At 32.7% G+C, this 18,326-nt stretch overlaps 1 protein-coding gene across 1 annotated transcript in view; it reads left to right on the top strand.

The window, feature by feature from the left end:
* The window catches only part of LOC118185843 (uncharacterized), a 150,072-nt gene that overhangs the window by 35,171 nt on the left and 96,575 nt on the right, over positions 1-18,326 (top strand). Inside the window, exons 4-12 of the mRNA XM_085820875.1 lie at positions 2,963-3,110; positions 5,275-5,427; positions 6,387-6,541; positions 8,757-9,078; positions 10,797-10,973; positions 11,100-11,195; positions 15,231-15,359; positions 15,465-15,581; positions 18,015-18,280. Coding sequence (XP_085677001.1) covers positions 2,963-3,110; positions 5,275-5,427; positions 6,387-6,541; positions 8,757-9,078; positions 10,797-10,973; positions 11,100-11,195; positions 15,231-15,359; positions 15,465-15,581; positions 18,015-18,280 — 1,563 coding nt within the window. The remainder of the gene's footprint in view (positions 1-2,962; positions 3,111-5,274; positions 5,428-6,386; positions 6,542-8,756; positions 9,079-10,796; positions 10,974-11,099; positions 11,196-15,230; positions 15,360-15,464; positions 15,582-18,014; positions 18,281-18,326) is intronic.

Raw genomic sequence — 18,326 nt, 5'->3', positions numbered from 1 at the left:
ATTATAAAATGTAAAGGGAATAATTCTTTTATTTATACTTCTCAGATTTTTTTTTTACCCTTCATTTCAACAATACATATTCCAAAACTCTTTATTACGTTCTTAAGTGCGCATCTCATAGCATTTGCTTTACAATACCTTTTAACAGATTGCTTTCCAATACGAACAATTCTTGCTTAAATAGTTTTATAACGTATCTGTCAACAGGATTTCAATTTATGTTTACAATTCAATATTAAGGTTATTATATATTTAGATAACATTTATAATCATTATAAATTAGATACATTTAATCATTAGATTTCTTCACAGTACTTTCAGAGTTGTTTATAAGTGAATAAATTCTTCATTTCAAATACATTTATAAATAATTTAATGAATATTTAAGTATTTTGTCAAAGGCAGATACATGCTTTTTGCAAGCACATGCATAAATACCCATACATATTTCCTATTTATCATTTCCGGCATGTGCAAATCTTTAATTTCTGTGCATTCACTATATTTTTCGTGTAAAGTAATTTACACTAATTTAGCATACACCCGAAAGTTTTACATAAAAAATATATATGAATATAATTTGAATGAAAATTATAAGTATTATTTTTAATACCCACTCAAAGGTATGTTTTTCTTCAAAATTCCTCCATGATGGCATCTCTCTCTTTAGGCAGATAGCCCTTGCATGCGTTACTCTATTTAATAAAAACTTAATCTGACCTATGTGCCTAATTACAAATATTTTAACATACATAATTTTATATTTACATTTAGCCATCAAGTTTCAAACTTTTCAAATCTTCTAGAAAATAAATTTTGGCAGATCTCTTTTAGCAATTTCCTTAAAAATCTATATTTTTGTAGTGCAACAGCTTAGAATTTTATAAAACAAATTCATAATCAAAATCGCTGTTGTTAGTTATCGAAAAATAACCAGGATGTGATTTTTGCGTAAATGTCAGTAAACTATACAAATTGCTATTATCCATCACACTATGAATGTTTCTTTCATGCGAGAGTGTCCCTTTTTCGATTTCTATGGAACTGTTGTGTGTCGAAATACTATCAGAATCTTGTCAAGCGAGCTTCTGAATGTAAACAAAGAACACCCCGTCTGGTGACCCAAGCTTCAAAGCAGTGCTTCACTTCTAGCGCGGAATGGCCCCTCCTCCCTTTCCTACCTGTATGTCTAGAACCCTGGAGAGATCGGAGTTAACGCACCTGGAGTGACTAAGACCCCAGGGCGCCACTGGTCGTCAATTTGCTACCTATCAGTAACTCGGACTCCCCGTCGCAGAGGGATATTACCCAGCGAACCCGCTGGGCTACTAGAGCTGTCTGCTCCAGAACTTGCCAGAGTCACCGGCCGGTCAATAAGTGACCTTTCTGAGCTTCTGAACCACTAGGGTTCGTAATTTGTATACCCCCGAGTCCAAGGCTGCCTAGATCACAGCCAATAGCTTCGCAGAGTTCTCTACGTCGACCCTCGGGTTGTGCATGTTTATATAATGAACCTTGTGCATATATGTTATAAACCTTGTGCATTTATGTAGGTTCTATATTTCGTAGGTCTTGATTAGTTACAATAATTACGTCGCCCATTTTCACCCTGAGGTTTTCCATATGCCCAGGATTACGATACACTGGAAGATATTTATTTAAAGGTTAGATCAGTGCTCATTCTTGGTGACGCACAGTTGCATATATGGTAGTCATACGTTCAACAACTCGTAATAGACGTGAACAGGGTTACAAACTAATGTCATCCAATACCATAACTACACAAATGGTCCAGAAACGGTTATATAGTGGTTCAATTAAAGTATTATTGTAATATCATCAGACATAGATGCTACCATCACAGTTCTACAGACAGAAAAATATTCCTTTCAAAAAAATGAAGTCACACTATTTTTCCAACAATCTGTGATGGGTTAGGTACCATTACCCTAGCAGACGTTTCTGCTGAAAGTAGCAGGAATAGTCCATCGCTTTAAAAGATACTGTCATGCCATTCGTTTCATTACCGGCAATTATTTTAGACACTATTGCAGCCGCAGATCATTATGGAGAAGTATTCTCCAATAATAGCAAACGCATTGCCCAATTATTTCTGCTACCTTTGAGGTTTATCATCTGCAACATTGTACATATCATTAGCTGCAAAAACCTGCGGTGAACAACTCTTTTCGCTGCTGAAGTCACTGTCGTATAGTATGTGGAGAGACTAACTTGCGGTGAAGCGCATAACATTATGAACAAGTATTTGTGATGAGGGCTGTACGATCCGTAATATCCAAATACGTAAATTTTCATTTAGCTCAATGATAGAATAGGTTTGTTGAGATATCGTTCACAATGATGATTTCAATCATTTTAGACCAACTGATAGCATGTTATAAGTACCACCTTTTCGGAAGGATGATCGAATAATCTTGGTATGTTACAGATCTCCCAAAATCGAAATTGAAAACTGGTAAGTTTGCCATTTTTTTCGATGAGACATAATTTAACTGTATGAATGTAATCATGATTATAAAACCTTTATCTTTTTAACCAGTTCCAGGTAGGGCTACTAGAGTACTTGAGTTATATATATGCGTTTCATTATTTGCCTTTATATGTTCTCCCTTGATCTATATATGAAGAAAATAATCATCGATCGGAAGCATCCTACCTACCATTGCAGTTTTAATGGGCAATAGTATAATAACTGGAATATAATGCATAAAACAGAATGAAAAAATATTATCTCACTACAACTTATTTGCAACCTGAGGTTGAAATTTCGAACAATCAGCTTGAAGAAATAAGAATACTATTTAAGATAATGAAAGTTAAATGTAAAATGCATAAGTTATTACATTATCAGAGTTATATTTGAATTTCTGCGCTTTATTTTATGTTTTGTTATCATTAATCATCATTTATACTTAACTGTTTCCCAATATTTCAATTTTAGATATTCTGTACTGTTCTCGTTAAGTAAAGGAGAAATTGATGAAGTTTATACACATGAAGATGATCCAGTATATCTTGTCAACATTAAAAGAGGAGCACTTTCAGCATTTGTTTTTAAATTATCTTATGTCAAACATGCAAAACATGAGGTTCGTTTATTTCTCCTTTTTTATTATAATTGGAAAATTCTGAACTAACTTTCCTTGTGCTGTAAGCATTGACGTTAACATTTATAGCACTTTATTACCTTGCAATATTATAATCAAGTAGCAATATTGTATTCTTTATTAATGAACGTAATGTGATTAAATAGTGCTTTGAGTAAGTGAAAATATTTATTTACTCTTTTTATTTTGTAAATTTATCATACATAAAATTTCATTAATAAGTTTAATAACTCGAAATCGTTTTGTACAGAATTTGATAACAATTAAGTACAGAGTTGTATCTAGTTACACTTGTTTTTTAGAACTGTTTTCAATCAGAAACATTAAAATATAAAAAGAAAAAATATTTAAAGTTTAATTTTTAAACATTCCTCAATTTTTAGATAAGTTATAAAGAGTTCCGAAAATGGTAGAAAAATCTTTTTAGTTGCGAGCGGTTCCGTAAAGATAAAAATTATGCTAAATATTATCATGATACACATGCAAGAAAGTGCAGTGTAGAACAATCAGACAAAAGAAGCGCAGACAAAAGAAATTAATATATATATATGTTTTACACAGTGTATTCATTTACGAGGCTGAGATGAATACGGACAGAATGCTCTAGCTTACATATTTTAATACAATACGTATTAAATTTTAAAAGAGCTCTTAGGAATCATCGAAATATTATGCTGATAAAGTTAATGAGCAGCATATGTGGAAGAGTAACCCACAGATGCTACAATAGATCTAGTTTTTGATCAGTAAAGATAGTAGAATAAGTCTGCCTAGTCCTGTGTTCTTTATAGGTTAGCCGGAAACAGTAAGGCTTCAGGACAAGCTGTTAGCTCGTAATGCTCTCAATCTGCTAAACGACACTGCGTAATTTAATAGTTCGAATTGCTATAACAGACATATAAATTGTTTTGGTCATAAATGAAAATGCCATCAGAATCCAGGATTGCATTTTGAGACTGTTCATGAAATTAGTCTTCTTATATAGGGTAAACTTAATTAGCTATTTAATAGTCCTTTCTACCTGTCAAAAGGAGGAACCCACGTGGCTGTATTTATTGGAACATTCTCTCAGGTCCTGTCTACACTCTCTTGCTTCACTATGTATACTGGAGGTTTAGCCACGGCAAACAATTCTTATGGTCGGCCATGGCCTAGGTCGCTTTCGCCTCTTGGATGGCTGAAGAGAAAGAAGCTTAAAGATTGGTCCAGCAGTGCAAAATTAAATTTCAACTGATAGCATCATCGGCGCCCTGCGCTACAAAACTAGTCAGTCTTCTCATGTGTATTTATACTTAACTGTTTCCCAACATTTCAATTTTAGATATTCTGTACTGTTCTCGTTAAGTAAAGGAGAAATTGATGAAGTTTATACACATGAAGATGATCCAGTATATCTTCTCGCTCCTAGTTAAGACTCATTTCATTCATGAACTTAGTTCTGGAAAAACATGGTTCATTTACACATTCTGGCCTTCTAAAAAGAATATAAGTACAGAAAAAATTCAACATAAAAAATGACGTGTTAGTTAAATAAACCTTACAGTTTTTACGAATCCAGACTATTCTGAATGTTAATACCTGGAACCGTAAAGAGAAGAAACCAACTTATCATTTTGTGTTAACAACTAAACTACGTAAAATTACACTAATACGGAAGAAGGTATAAAAACGATTTATTTAGTAGTCACCTTGATGGTTATACAACCTATATAATAACAGAAAAAGAGTATTCGTAACTTACGGGAATTCAGAAACAAAAGCTGAAGTAAATTAAATAAACAATATAAAGCGCAACTAAAAAGTTTGATTCAGAGCCTTAAGCTTTTATGGGCAATAATGACCGACAAAGCTAAAGCCGAATTCATTACTACAGTTACTGAAAAGAAGTAATAGCGTGATCGTCAGCGACACTTGCCAAAGGATCTTTCTCTCTCAAACTCATGAATTTTATGCTTAAGGACCTCAAGCATTTATCCAGACATTAAAAATACGCATTAAAATATCATTTTAAAATTTTGCATGTATTTATTTGAAATACAATATGAATATTTGCTTTCAATGGGGAATAGTGTTTGTATTTCCTTTATTATTGTACGGAGCTCATTAGTTTAAAACATTGTATTTTTCATGCTATATTGTTCAATAGATGCATACTGATGTACATGGTACTTGCCCTATTATTGCGGTACCATCTCATGGTAGCAGAGGATCTGTCAGGACATCAAAAGATATGCTGCAGTGTTTCTTCCCGAGTAGAACAGACTACGAATTTAGCCCATTCTCAATGTTCTGGAATATGGTAAGAGCCCATTCATTTGAATATCTGCTGCTAAGAAGACGCGTTAAAGCGTGTTCTCCTGTGTGTAGGTGTGTGGAAATGGTAACTGTCAGACAAAGTAAAAGCATTTTTTTTAAACTTTAATGAAATTATTTTTAATACCTTGATAACCTATTAAATTAATATTGAAAAACAAGTACTTAATACTACATTAAGATTTCCAAACTGCAATTTGACGCAAAAAAGTCTAATACTCTTATTAGTGCTGATAAATTAATAGTATTTCAGCTTCATGTCAGTTAGTGTCTTTAATGGATTTAAAGAATAGTTAATATATCAATAATAATAAGAAATGGAAGATTTATGAATTTTTTTCTTTTCTGATATAGCCGCAAAAATTTCTTAGTTTAGGGAAATACTAATTCATTAAAACTGATAATTTCAATAAAGGACTTAGTCTTTCTTAAAGTGTTTAGAAGACTTATTTCAGAATTTTGTTAATTCCTTCTTACTTTATTCAACGCAAGAGTTTCAGGTCTGTATTATTATTTATACTTTTTTCTCAGAAAAGTACTTTTGGAAAAAATTGAAGCGAAGGGATTTTACCCGTTGTAGATAAAGGATGTGCCTCAAATTACCTTCAAATGTAGAAAAATTTTAAATTTCCCCGAAAATTTTCTTATTTCTTAAGGGATAAATCACGTATGTGGTAGATTGTAATGCAGATTATTAATGGAGGGCAAATATAAACCTTTCCAAAATAATTTCGTTCTTTCCTTGTTAAAAATGTTACAACCAAACTCTTTTAATCGACTGTTTAGTCAACAGTTCTTTTTATCAAAAATTAGAAAGATTCGTGAAAGGGTATAAATTTGAAAAACCTTTCTATTTAAAATAAATGTTTTTTAAACATAAATGAACTTACTTCAGGATATCTTTATTGTGTATAATAATACTGCAATGTTAACATTTTACTCTAGAGCTTCATTCAGTACCTTATAAATTCCACGACTGATTGCGATTATGAAATTCATGAAAATGAGAAAAGAATCGATAAAGTATTTTGCAAAGAAAGACATGCTATTATGTTGGAGTCATCTTCCAGAACAGCTGTCGCTGTGCAAACGAATATATAGTAAGTATAGCAATTAGCTTCATTATTTAAAAATGCAAAATTCCGTAATATATTCGCAGAAAAGTTCAAGTAAAAACCATAACCTGTGAGTGACACTTTCAATACTCTAATTTGGCCCACAGAGGCCATTAGCATTCAAAGAAATGTATGAAGTGATACCATTCGGACAACGTATCGCAGTGCTAAGAATTACAGCATCTTTCAGCCGTTAAGCATACGAATGTAGCATTTTGAAAAAAAAAAAAAAAAAAAAAAAAAGCTTCGGTTCTTTCGTTAGAAACAGATTATTAAAGTGTCATAACAATCTTGCTCAAACTATTCAGAATGTCTTGATGGTCAGTTTGTGAAAGATACCAAACGAAACCTTTTTCTAATGCTTCCAAGAACGGCAGGAGCGCTGAAACAGCTATTTATAATCTGATGAAAATCCTTCGAAGGGGACTAGCTGACAATTTTTTTACATTGCTAAACAGAACTGCCTTGCATTTTCCGCGAACCTTGAATTATGGGTATTGCAGGTATATATAAATATTCTCTTAAAGGATGTTTATCAGTCTTCGATTTCTATTAAATCTGCGTTATTATTAACCCTTAGTGGAATATAACTTTTATTTATTGTTTATTAAAATTTAAAAAAATCATATATTCGTATGCTTTTAGAATTATTTATATTCTTTAAAATTGTTAGTTGTTTTACTGCAGAAAGAAAACTTTCCAACTCCAAACAGTCAAAGCTGTTTTTAAGCGATACGACACGTAAATTTCTGTTAAGCAGATTTGCTTTATCCGTTTTTAGTACATCCGTACAAATGGTAAAGATTGGTACCAAAAAATATTGATATTGTTTCGCAGAAGGAAGTAATTTAATTAAAAATAATGTTAGCAATTAAATAAATAATAAATCTAGAAACAGTAAACTTCTACTAATAATGCAATTTTAGAGGCTAATTTTGGAAAATTATTTCTTATTTTAATTTTCCTTTTACCTATTTTGATAATTTAATAAATTACATAATAATTGGTTATAATTATTTAAAAAATTAATTTTTTTTAGCCTTCTGTTGGATCAGCTCCGCAGAATAAATGTAAGATCAGATACGAAATTCTTGCATTTTTAGAGTCATATAGGAGAACTAGTCAACCGAAGAGAAACAATTCCGTTTTTTTTTTAGTCCAAAGGGACTTGAGTCCCGAAGGACTATTGCTTTCGTTTTGGCATTTTGCGTCGGACGGATAAATGTCGATTCACTTTTCAAACTGTTGCCATAAAATGTTAGAGTCCTGCATTATATTTGAAGAAATTAAATAATGAAAATCTGCGTAAATGTATGTATATTTCTCACATTGTCATAAAATAACGGTACATAAAGTCATCGAATTTTGAATAACGTAATCCTCCAACGAATATGAGCATGTGGAAGACCAAATTTGAAATTTGAAATTTGTTTTATGATCGATTTCCTATTTTTTAAAACTTTGACGAATTTTTGATTAACAAACTCAAGGATTTCAAAGCGAGCAATGGCAACGTTGTGCAGAAAAAACATTTATATCTCCAGCGCGTGAGTCTCTGTATCGGAAATTCTAAAGATATGCTCGTTTTAAAACTATTTTGCGATATTGCTGTTGCACTGGATCTTATGGTTTAAGTGCGAAGAACATGATATTTAATAAAGAAAGGTAACACACAAAATGTTAAAAAAACGCCCCTTTGGACGTAATTTAAAATCTGAAACATTTCAATTTTTTTTTTTTTTTTTTTTTTTTTTTTTTTTTTTTGGTATCTTTCTGCGTGTAAACAGAAGGTTTCAATTGAAATTCACAACGAAATGGAGAAAATGTGTCATGATGATTGCTTGGATTGCAGCGACAATTTCAGACGGTGTATTCTTTAATTCAACTAAAGAAATACAATCCGCTATCTGTTGGTAACTGCACGCCGGGAAACTGTGTGGTAAGATTGAGGTATTCTGAAAGTGAGTTTACGATGGGTAGAAGTAGATGTAATCCGAACGTTTCGGACCACTATGCTAAAAAACAGATGACACATACAGTTTCTTTTGTTTGTACATATTTTTATTATGTCCACCTATTAAACTTCTGGAGAAAAACAGTACCCGTTACTTTGCAATCATACCACATATAATAGCCGCTAATTATGTTTCACTTAAAATGATAGATTATTGTAATATATTAATAAGACTTTTTCTTCCAGCTACAGACTGGATTACGTGGAATCTCACCAGCAGCAAAATAAAGCAGCATATCCGTTACCATCACGGAAAACTGATATTCGTTACGAATACAACCGTACACGAGATCCAGTTTCGAGAGCAGACAATTTCTTGCAAAGAGCCAAGAAGATGTTTTCCGATCTTGTGTTAGATTCTGTAGATGAAATAAGACTCTTTACAATTCCTCAGTTCACAGATTTTATTGCTTGGATCAGATCTTCTGACGATTTAATTCCTCTAGTCAATATCGTCAAATCATGCTCATTCTTGCCTGAAGGTGTAGAGTGTACTAATAACATAAAAGTAAGTTGCACTGAGTTTAGGTTTTAATTACATTCATTTTAGAGTATTTCAGTAAGTTTCTTTAAGTAATGTAATATTTCAAACAAGCTGAATAAAATGCAATATTATTCACATATTTATGACGTATAAGATTCCATTTAAGTTTCTTCATCGTTTTGAAGTACGTTTACACTATGATCCTCATTAAGCAGGAGATAGCTGCTAGGAATCAACTCGATGTTAAACTTAGATTTGAGACACAAAGTGTATGATTCGGAAATTCTAAGCATTTAGGTAAAGTTAGGGCAATGCATACAGGGCCATAAGGAAGGATTCCTTCGTTGAGGCTTATAATCTTTCACACACTAGGAAAACAAACAACAAACAAGTAACAGGAAGAAAGAAAGAAGAAAAAGAAAAACTCATGCAAACTGCTTTGCTGTAATAGTGTTCAGTGCTCCTACTGACTTTCAGACAGACTACCTTCGTATACTTCGCCATATTCAAATAATCTATGAAACCTTACACCCTTGACTATCAACTTCATGCGTTTTATGTCGATTGCGAAACATGAGCTGAAGTAAACTATGGTCCTTTCACATAGCACAGTAAATACGCTAATTTCGCTTAAGCAGGAATGTAAACATATTAGACGTAACACAAATATATTAGAGTATTTATCTTAGCAGAGGAGATGGAACTTCAAAAGGATACGGGACTTTGAGGAAGAAACTGCAAAAAACGTAATAAATTTTATTTTCGTTGGTGCCTATCGTGTGCATGCTTTGTATTTTTTTCCTCTCTACTTGCGGACACTTAGCCGATTTAGGCTTGGCCACTACCAAGGCCGGAAGCGATGACCACTCTGTTGTGAAAGCGCCTAATAGGCGAGCAACCGTTATCTCCTATGAAGGACAGGACAATTACAGGCATGCCTTCTTCCGGGTATCGTGACATGTTTCGTAATGTAGTGTTAACCATACTTAATAGTAACTGGAAGGCTCATTATTAGAATTACGGCAACAACTTAGATCATTTTCTCCATTTCCCAATTCAAAAACTTAGTAATAATCTGCAGAGTTTCACTTGAATTTTCGTGCTTCATTTTAGAAGCTATACATGATAAAAACTATGATCTAGTATATTAGTGTATGCACAGTCCGTAAACAAAGTGTACGCACACTTTTACGATATAAGGGAATAATTGTGTGTTAGTATGAATTGAGCTATAGGCTAATATAATCCTACTTACATTAGGTTAGGTTAGGTTCAATGCTATCTATCCTTTTGAACCTGTACCTGTACAATTATCCAGAGTGCTCAAAGTATCAAAGTTATGGCCATTAGCGACTAATAGCACAGTAGCAAACGGTTGCTTGAACAACTTTGGTCAATGTATTCGTGGTATTTTTACAAATGCCACTGTAATTTCTTGACAAAAGACCTCCAGCATAACCGATTTCCTGAGAAACACGACGCCTTTCAAGGTTCCCCCAAGACCATTTCGATTTACTATCATACGCCGCACATCATATATTACAATAATGAAAATATCAGCATGGGGTTTTGAGTAAACATCGTACTACATACTATAACTATAATTCAGTTCAGCTTTGGTAACAATACCATCTGTTAAAGTAAGTGTGTAACCATTTTTCTAACAGATTATGTATTATGAACACAAATACCAGAAAAAAAAATTGTTTGTGTAACAAGTCTTCTTCTCTTTTTTCTAATAGGAATTAGCTATGTCTTACTTAAGGGATTCTTTAGTACAATGCAATAGTTTACCCTGCATAAAAGCCATATCCCGACTAGCAGAAAATGGCGATTTGTCTCCTGCTTACATGAATTTTATCTTCTATTCTTGGAGTAATATGCATTACGCAAAACCAGCCATTGTCAAATACATTACAGTAAGTATCATGACAGTTAATGTAAAGTTAAACCCTATAAATTTACTTTCGTAATATGTGCTATGAAAGACAGCAGAAAAGTTCAAATAAATTTCAAATAATTCATTTTACTGTGTTTTGTTGCAGGATATTTGCAGCGCAACAGATTCACCGCTATGCTGGATTTCATTAGGAAATATTGCTCGCCGCATGCATGAAAAAAATCCTAAATTGGTAGAAAATGTAAGAAACTTTTTAAAATTAGAAATTTGGATATTTATTCATAAACTGCTATTAAAAACATCAAATACTAAATTTTAATCGCTATATGTGTGTAACGTAAAGAAGTGTAAATAAAATTTCTAACTTTGATTTTCAGTAATCCCTTGGTTCTACTGTTTTAGTTCGGATACGTCCACTTTTCTTTTTAAAATTAGTAACTGCTTATGAAAAATCTCTCTGAACTGCGTAATTAATTAATGTTTTTCACATGATTTTTATATAGCGCCAATAATGAAGATTTTTACATAACGCTTCAGCTAATAAAAATTCAATTTTGTGAATAAAAAATAACCATTAGAGATAAAGGTGAAGAGGATCATTTTGAATCAACTTATCATCTTAGACACGCTACATTCTTTCTTTCACTTTGCTGCCTTTCAAGCTCACTCTCTGCAGCTGCACTTTCTTTCTTGAGCCATTAAAAATGTAAAATTTCTATTAAGAAAAGGCGCGTTTAGGGTCAATTTAACTGTGTCTTCATCTAAATTGTCTGTCAACAATAAAAGAATTGTTTTTTTTTTAACTAAAAAATATTAAAGCTGTCACGATTATATTACGTTCTTCATGAATCAACTGTCATTGTAATTATTTCATGGATTCAAGAAATAAAACTGTAGCCATCAAGCAAATAAATAAAAAACTGAAAAGACACTCATTATGAAAAGATTCAGAACTGAAATAAAAAAACTGAAAAACACTTTAAAAATTAACTGATGAAGTTTACTCTTTACTGCAAAAATAATTTTGGTGTTCTTTCGTATTAATAATTTAGTATTAATATTCAAATAATTATTAAAAAGCTGCGAAATTTTAACAGTTCTTACAGAGCAGTTTAGCAGAATCTTTTGCAGATTTTCACTTGCAAATCAAACAGCTTGAATATTTCTTCAAATTATCATCAAAACACTACCACCCTTTTAAACGAGCACAACATAATTTTCCTCAACCCTCAGTAATTTAGAATATTGTAGCTTTAGCTATCGTATCATTCACTTTTATTGCTTTTAAAATGAGAAAGTCACTAATGACGACTGAATTTCGGCATCATAAAGTATACACTTTTTCGAGATTTTTAGGCCGGAAAATTAAGAACGCCTTAGATTTAGCGTGTTTTAAGAACTGTGAGTGATATGTTTATTGAGTTGAAATTCTGAAGAAAAAAAGATATTGCCTGTTTCTTGAAGTGGTAAACCATACAATATTATACCAGGTACAATATTTACATGATTCGCCAACATTTCTTGAAATTTTAATCGGCTAGTTCAGAGAAATCACTCATACAAGCAGGAAATTAAAACTTTTATGAAATCTGAATGGAAAACGGAATGTGTTGGAATCTTGTCAGCACATTACTCTCTTAAAATTAATATGTCATGTGTAACGATATATTTGTGTAAAACTGTGCACAAAAACATTATGTATAAAATTTTTATTAAATTAAATTATTAAACTAATTAATATTTTAAATCAACTTAACATAATACGGCAAGATATAATACAGTCGTGTAAAGAAAAATATGTCTTGACGGCGAAACGGCCACGGTGAATAGTCCCATTCCCGAGAAAGCCAGCCTGAGTGGCTACAAGATCAAAGAGACAGACTTAAGAAATCTAGGTTTTATAATACACTATTAAAAAGAAACAACACTTTAAGAAGACATAAAGTTCTTTCTTTATTGTTTGTATTAAAAATAGAAATTAACCTTTCTAATAAACAGGAACATGCTTATATATTGAACTTAAAAAATGAAATAGAAGGTTACGGAATATGTTTTAGCAATACTCTCTGTTTATAACTATTTTGATGTACAGTTCGCAACTATAATATACTGGCTTTCAAAAAATAACAAGTGCTAAAAGAAAAGGTTCGAATGTACAAAAGAGAAATACGCATACAATTTACATATGAGGTAGAGAGTACATTCCTGAGTGCTAATGGGCAACCAAAATTAGCAAAAAACGCAATCATGCAGTCACACGACAAAGCCTTAAAAATGATGCACGTCGAACCTATGCATCAGTTCCCAAGCAGCTATAGTAGTTCTGTGTAATTCGAGATAGCCAAAGCAGAAAGCATGAGCCAAAGACACCACCTGAGAGAGGAAACGTGTTGGAGGTGCTCTCGAGATGTTGCAAGATGATGCAGGACAATCGTTGTTGCGTGAATCCTGAATGTGCATAGTAATGACATTAATAGGCTGTTGTATCCAAAACCCTGAAGAAGACGTGGGTTTGGACGGCGGCGGATTATCACAATGCAGACGATTGCTTTCTGTTGTTATGTGCATGATGCAGTAGATCACGTACAACACAACAGCTGGCGTCGCATCTCTCTGTTGCTGCAAGACGGCGCATATCACACCAAACTGTATAGCGTCGCCTGCATGAAGGTGGACTGTACCTACAGTTACGCCCGACGACCTGTGTCAGAAAAACGTAGTTGAATTGGCCCCGTGAACATAGCATACGGATGAGTCTGGATTTAACATCCAGAACAATTTCCGAAGGACAATGCTATGGCGACAGCCAGGGACACGCCATCGGGCGCCAGATATCGTCGAAAGCGACCATTACCAGCACCCCCTGGTTCTAGGGGATGTTGCCATTACAGAGGCGGGGGCTTACTTGTGTAGGCTGAGATAACAACGAACGGCCGCACCGACCTCTGCGTAGTCCCAGGTGGTTCCGTCACAGCCGTCCGATATCACGACGAAGCAGGACTGAGATAAAATCAAAGAATAAGCTTAAAAATCATAGTGACAGTCAATAAAAATCTAACTGAGTTGAACTGAATGCTTTTATGGACATTTTTAAACTTTTTCAAGAACTAAATAATATGTTTAAAGGTTATTCCCTGTTAAATGTAATTTTCAAAATATCCGCTAAATTGCATGAAATTAATACAAATGAAAACACTATTGATAAGCTATTTATACTTTTCAATTTGTTCGAAGAAATTTTCCCTGTTAATAATGTTATCAATGAAAAATAATTACAAGTGATGTAAATTACAGCTATAGTTCTCTATTGCTTTATATCGTAAACTTTCCGTATTTATTTATCATGTATACCTTTATAAATTATAATTACATATAATTATCCTTATGACTGTTCCCTCTTACACTGTAAATTACTGGGTCGTGTTTCCTGCATTTACTCTCTCTATTATTGACATTTATGTATATAATCTACTACTCTAGTTATGTATTTTATTAGGTATGTCTTTATATTATTACCAGTGTTATTGCTTTAAACCTCTCCATTTTTACCGAAAAAATCCCACTTAATTATACTATTTATTATGTTTAATGTATTTTACTTTTCAGTAACTTTAGTCATCAGTTCGCACGGCTTTCACTCGGATGCTTATTTTGTTTTTGTCTATCGAACCTCTTCGCCCCTCTCACGAACACTGTTATCAATTTATTTACTTTTCATCATATTATTTTGATCTTAATCAATTATGTTTTTACTGTTATTATTCAAAATTCAAAATGGCGTTCCTGCCACAGCAAGCGAGCGACGTAACTATTGGAAGCTTGCCCCGCCGTTGTCAAACATGCATTTCAGGTAGATGGTATCATACCCGTTATTAGCGTGACATTTCTATTGCACATTCTTCCGACTCATTTAGTCCCTGGCGGTGCGATGGTTGTAATATATGCATTTTTGTATGTTTTTGCTTTATTGCTTGCTGTGTGGTCTAGTAATGCCACACCAACCTCTTGGATGAATTTCACTCATATCCGTTTAATAGTTTTTATTTTATTGCGTGTTTTGTCTTCGTCGCTTATTTTTTATCAGAAGTGCGTATTAGCTATTAATTGGTCAGCTGAAAAATTCTTATTTTTATATGGAGGGTGCAGTGGCGGAACTTTTTTTGGTGGTGCAAATGCTTTCATATGCTAATAATTGAACGGTACCTTTAATCATTTACATTATTTATTTATTAATATTTAGTAAAAGTGTATACGTAAAGTTAAATTTTTATTTTAGGAAATTCAGTATTTCAAGGAAGTCGCCGTACATTTTCGATCTAATGTCGAAATGTTTTGCAAAGATACCAGTTCAGATGCTTCAAAACCCACAAGCAAGGAATATGGAACTTGCATGACATACTTAAAGGTTCGTAACGTTTAATTCTACGGTTTCTAAAACAAGTATTACATATTTTAGTAGGAAGTACTTGATATAAAACCTATCATATTAACTACGCTTTTTAATTGACAGGCTATAGCTAATATGGGAAGCTTGTACACCATACTCTTGCCAAATGGAGATAAGCAATTGATAGACTACGGCCGAAATGTTGACATGCCTTTAAACATTAGAATTGCGGCATTAGAGGTATGCAGTTCTAATATATTTAACTTTTTACATATAGATATGCTGTTTTCTCGTACTATACTGAACGAGATATTTCCTCTATAACTGTGATTAAGAGGTAAATATTTATAAGGTTTATTTTTAGTTAACGTTTCATAATTTGTAAGGTAAATATCTGCCATACATAGTTAGAATTATGCATATGGAATACATTTAGTTGAATGCAAGCCTTTATTGTACGAAATTATTGAATGTAAAGATATCGTATCATTAATTTACATATACAGATATCAATTAGCAGTATCTGTACAACTGTCGTTATTATTAATTACAAGTGTCCCATTCGTATTTCATTGCAAATAATTTTAATCCATGCTTAATTAGAAATATATAGGCAAACATTTTCAAACAGAGATAAGCAATTTATATGATAAAGTAAGAGAATATTGCCCACAAATTTTTTTAAACATTATAACACTCTAGCAAAAATGAAATTACATGAGCCTAGCAAACTAACCTAGAAATTAATCAATCTCTTTCATGTGCATATAACAGGCCCAAAATATTAAGATATAGAGTTCTTGATTTACGAATTCTGGACTAGTAGTTTCATAGCAATAGTTCAAATTAATCTCGATTCTAAAATATAAGCTTCACGACAACACAAAAAATCGTATAAAGTCTTATTTCCACCCGTAAAAGTGCATTCTAAATAAACTTCTGTGACTAAGTACGTTAGAACTATTAGTAATAATGCAAAATTATATAAATGAGTTGTGTAATACATGACTTTGAGAGATTCCTTTATCAACTTTACTAACGGTATAAACCTTTGTAATGTCATTAAGAAATATTACGTATTTTATCTTTTATTATCTCCACTTACTGTAAGCAATATGCTGCTATAAAATAAAAAGTTATAGTGTGAAATGAAACAGTTTACAAAATTAACCATTCGTTAGAGCACGTGAATGATTAGACGAGTGATGGATGATTTGGTTACGTTAACGCGTACATTTCTAATGTCGTGTGAAAAATAGAAATTTCACATATGACGTTTCTAATTTAAAAGTAAAAGCATAGTCCAATTTCAACAAAATAAAAATTAGTAAACAGTAGGAAAGATATATCATCCCCCATACAAAAAATCCACCGACATTGAGCGGGGAAACCACTGAATACTAGTAATTCGAGCCAGGTTCAAGTCTCGGTAAACGAGTAAGCTGCATGGGGTGGTTTCGGGGCTTTCCTCGTGTGTAACTTTAATACTAAGCAGTTCCCCTTAAAAAGTCTTTCACGAAAATATCCTCCTCTTAGTACAGATAGCGTTCGAGTACTTTCCCGCAATTTAAATAAATTATACGAAAATCAGGAATCAGTAAAATCCTTTCTTCATGAGAAATTCGTTTATACATTTTCACCGTGCTTGGTTTTGAAAAATAAATGAGTTATGATTTCTATGCAATAATTCTCATACATTACTCTCATAAAGTATGCATGTTTTAGCATAGCAAAGTGAGCGATACGAGTCGGATCACAAGTCATCTACAAAGTTTCAAATTCTAGATTTCAACGACTTCGAGAATTTTGATTTAAAACCCGCGATTTACCAGCATAGCCTTAATTCTCAATCTCCAACTGTTCCTGCATTCGTTGTGATTCATGTGCTACTCTCCAAAGCTTAAGGTCCCTAGGCCTAACGCCCACCAGCGGCTGGCGGTAAAGTTGCTGAACACTGGTAATTCGGTCCGAGGTTCGAATCCCGCGAATGGGCTGGCTGCATGGGCGTTTTCGTGCTTTTTGCCATGTGTAACATGTATATGAGCCAGTTTCTCTTATAATGCCCTCCACGAACGCATCCCTGCCCTTAGGCATATAGCCTTCGAGGCTTTGCTGTATTCACATAAATCAAACCAACCCTATGTCATATGAGTTTTAGGTATTTTTTCGATAAGTCAGCATCTCAGAATAATGATTATCGTATTTTATCGATTTTTAAAGCACCATCGATTCTAAGATGTACCGTTTAATTTCAGTATCAATAACAGAAAAAGAGATTTTGATTCACAGTATACAAAATACACAAAATAATGCTAAATTATACTTAGCAACTATTTTTCAATAACTGAATTTCTGTTTTCTTTATTCGAAAATAGTATATCTATTAAAATTATAGTAGTTTGTGAAAGTAACTCTTTCGGAATAACTAATAATTGGTAAAAATCTACAATTTAAAAATGTCATGGCTTCTAAAGGGAGCAGGCCCTATTTATTAACGTGTATAGTATGGGAAGAAGTATGCATCTTAGAATACAGGAAATACCCTGTTGATACTATTTATAAATTAGTCCCGAATTCATATTTACTGCAAATAAGTAATTTACATGTAATGCAAGAAAAATGTATTCTTATGTATTTGTGCGTTAAAATAAAACTTTAATTTTTTATTTTCAGGTGCTTGGAAAAGTGACTGCCTATAATAATAAAGCAGCTCTTTATGAAATATATGAATCTCTGCTGCCAATATTCCTAAGCGCATCAGTGTCGACTTCTTTGAGAATATTAGCTTTTGATCAATTACTGTTAACAGATCAAAAAGACTTTGAGAATCATATTATTACCATTTTGAAGAAAAATGAAAATCAGCAACTAAAAGCGTATATTGCACAGAAATTAAGCTCACTTCTCAAAGATGCAGATTTTAAAAAAGATAAACAAGAGTAAGTTCTAATGATTTTCCATATAAAAATGTATTTTATGACCGCA

Source organism: Stegodyphus dumicola, chromosome 7, assembly GCF_044657685.1.
Source record: "Stegodyphus dumicola isolate Sdum_Otavi_A_Nest chromosome 7, ASM4465768v1".
Taxonomy (NCBI): Eukaryota; Metazoa; Arthropoda; class Arachnida; order Araneae; family Eresidae; genus Stegodyphus; species Stegodyphus dumicola.
The sequence above is the reverse complement of the archived record's forward strand: the minus strand, read 5'-3'. Positions and strand labels throughout refer to the sequence as shown.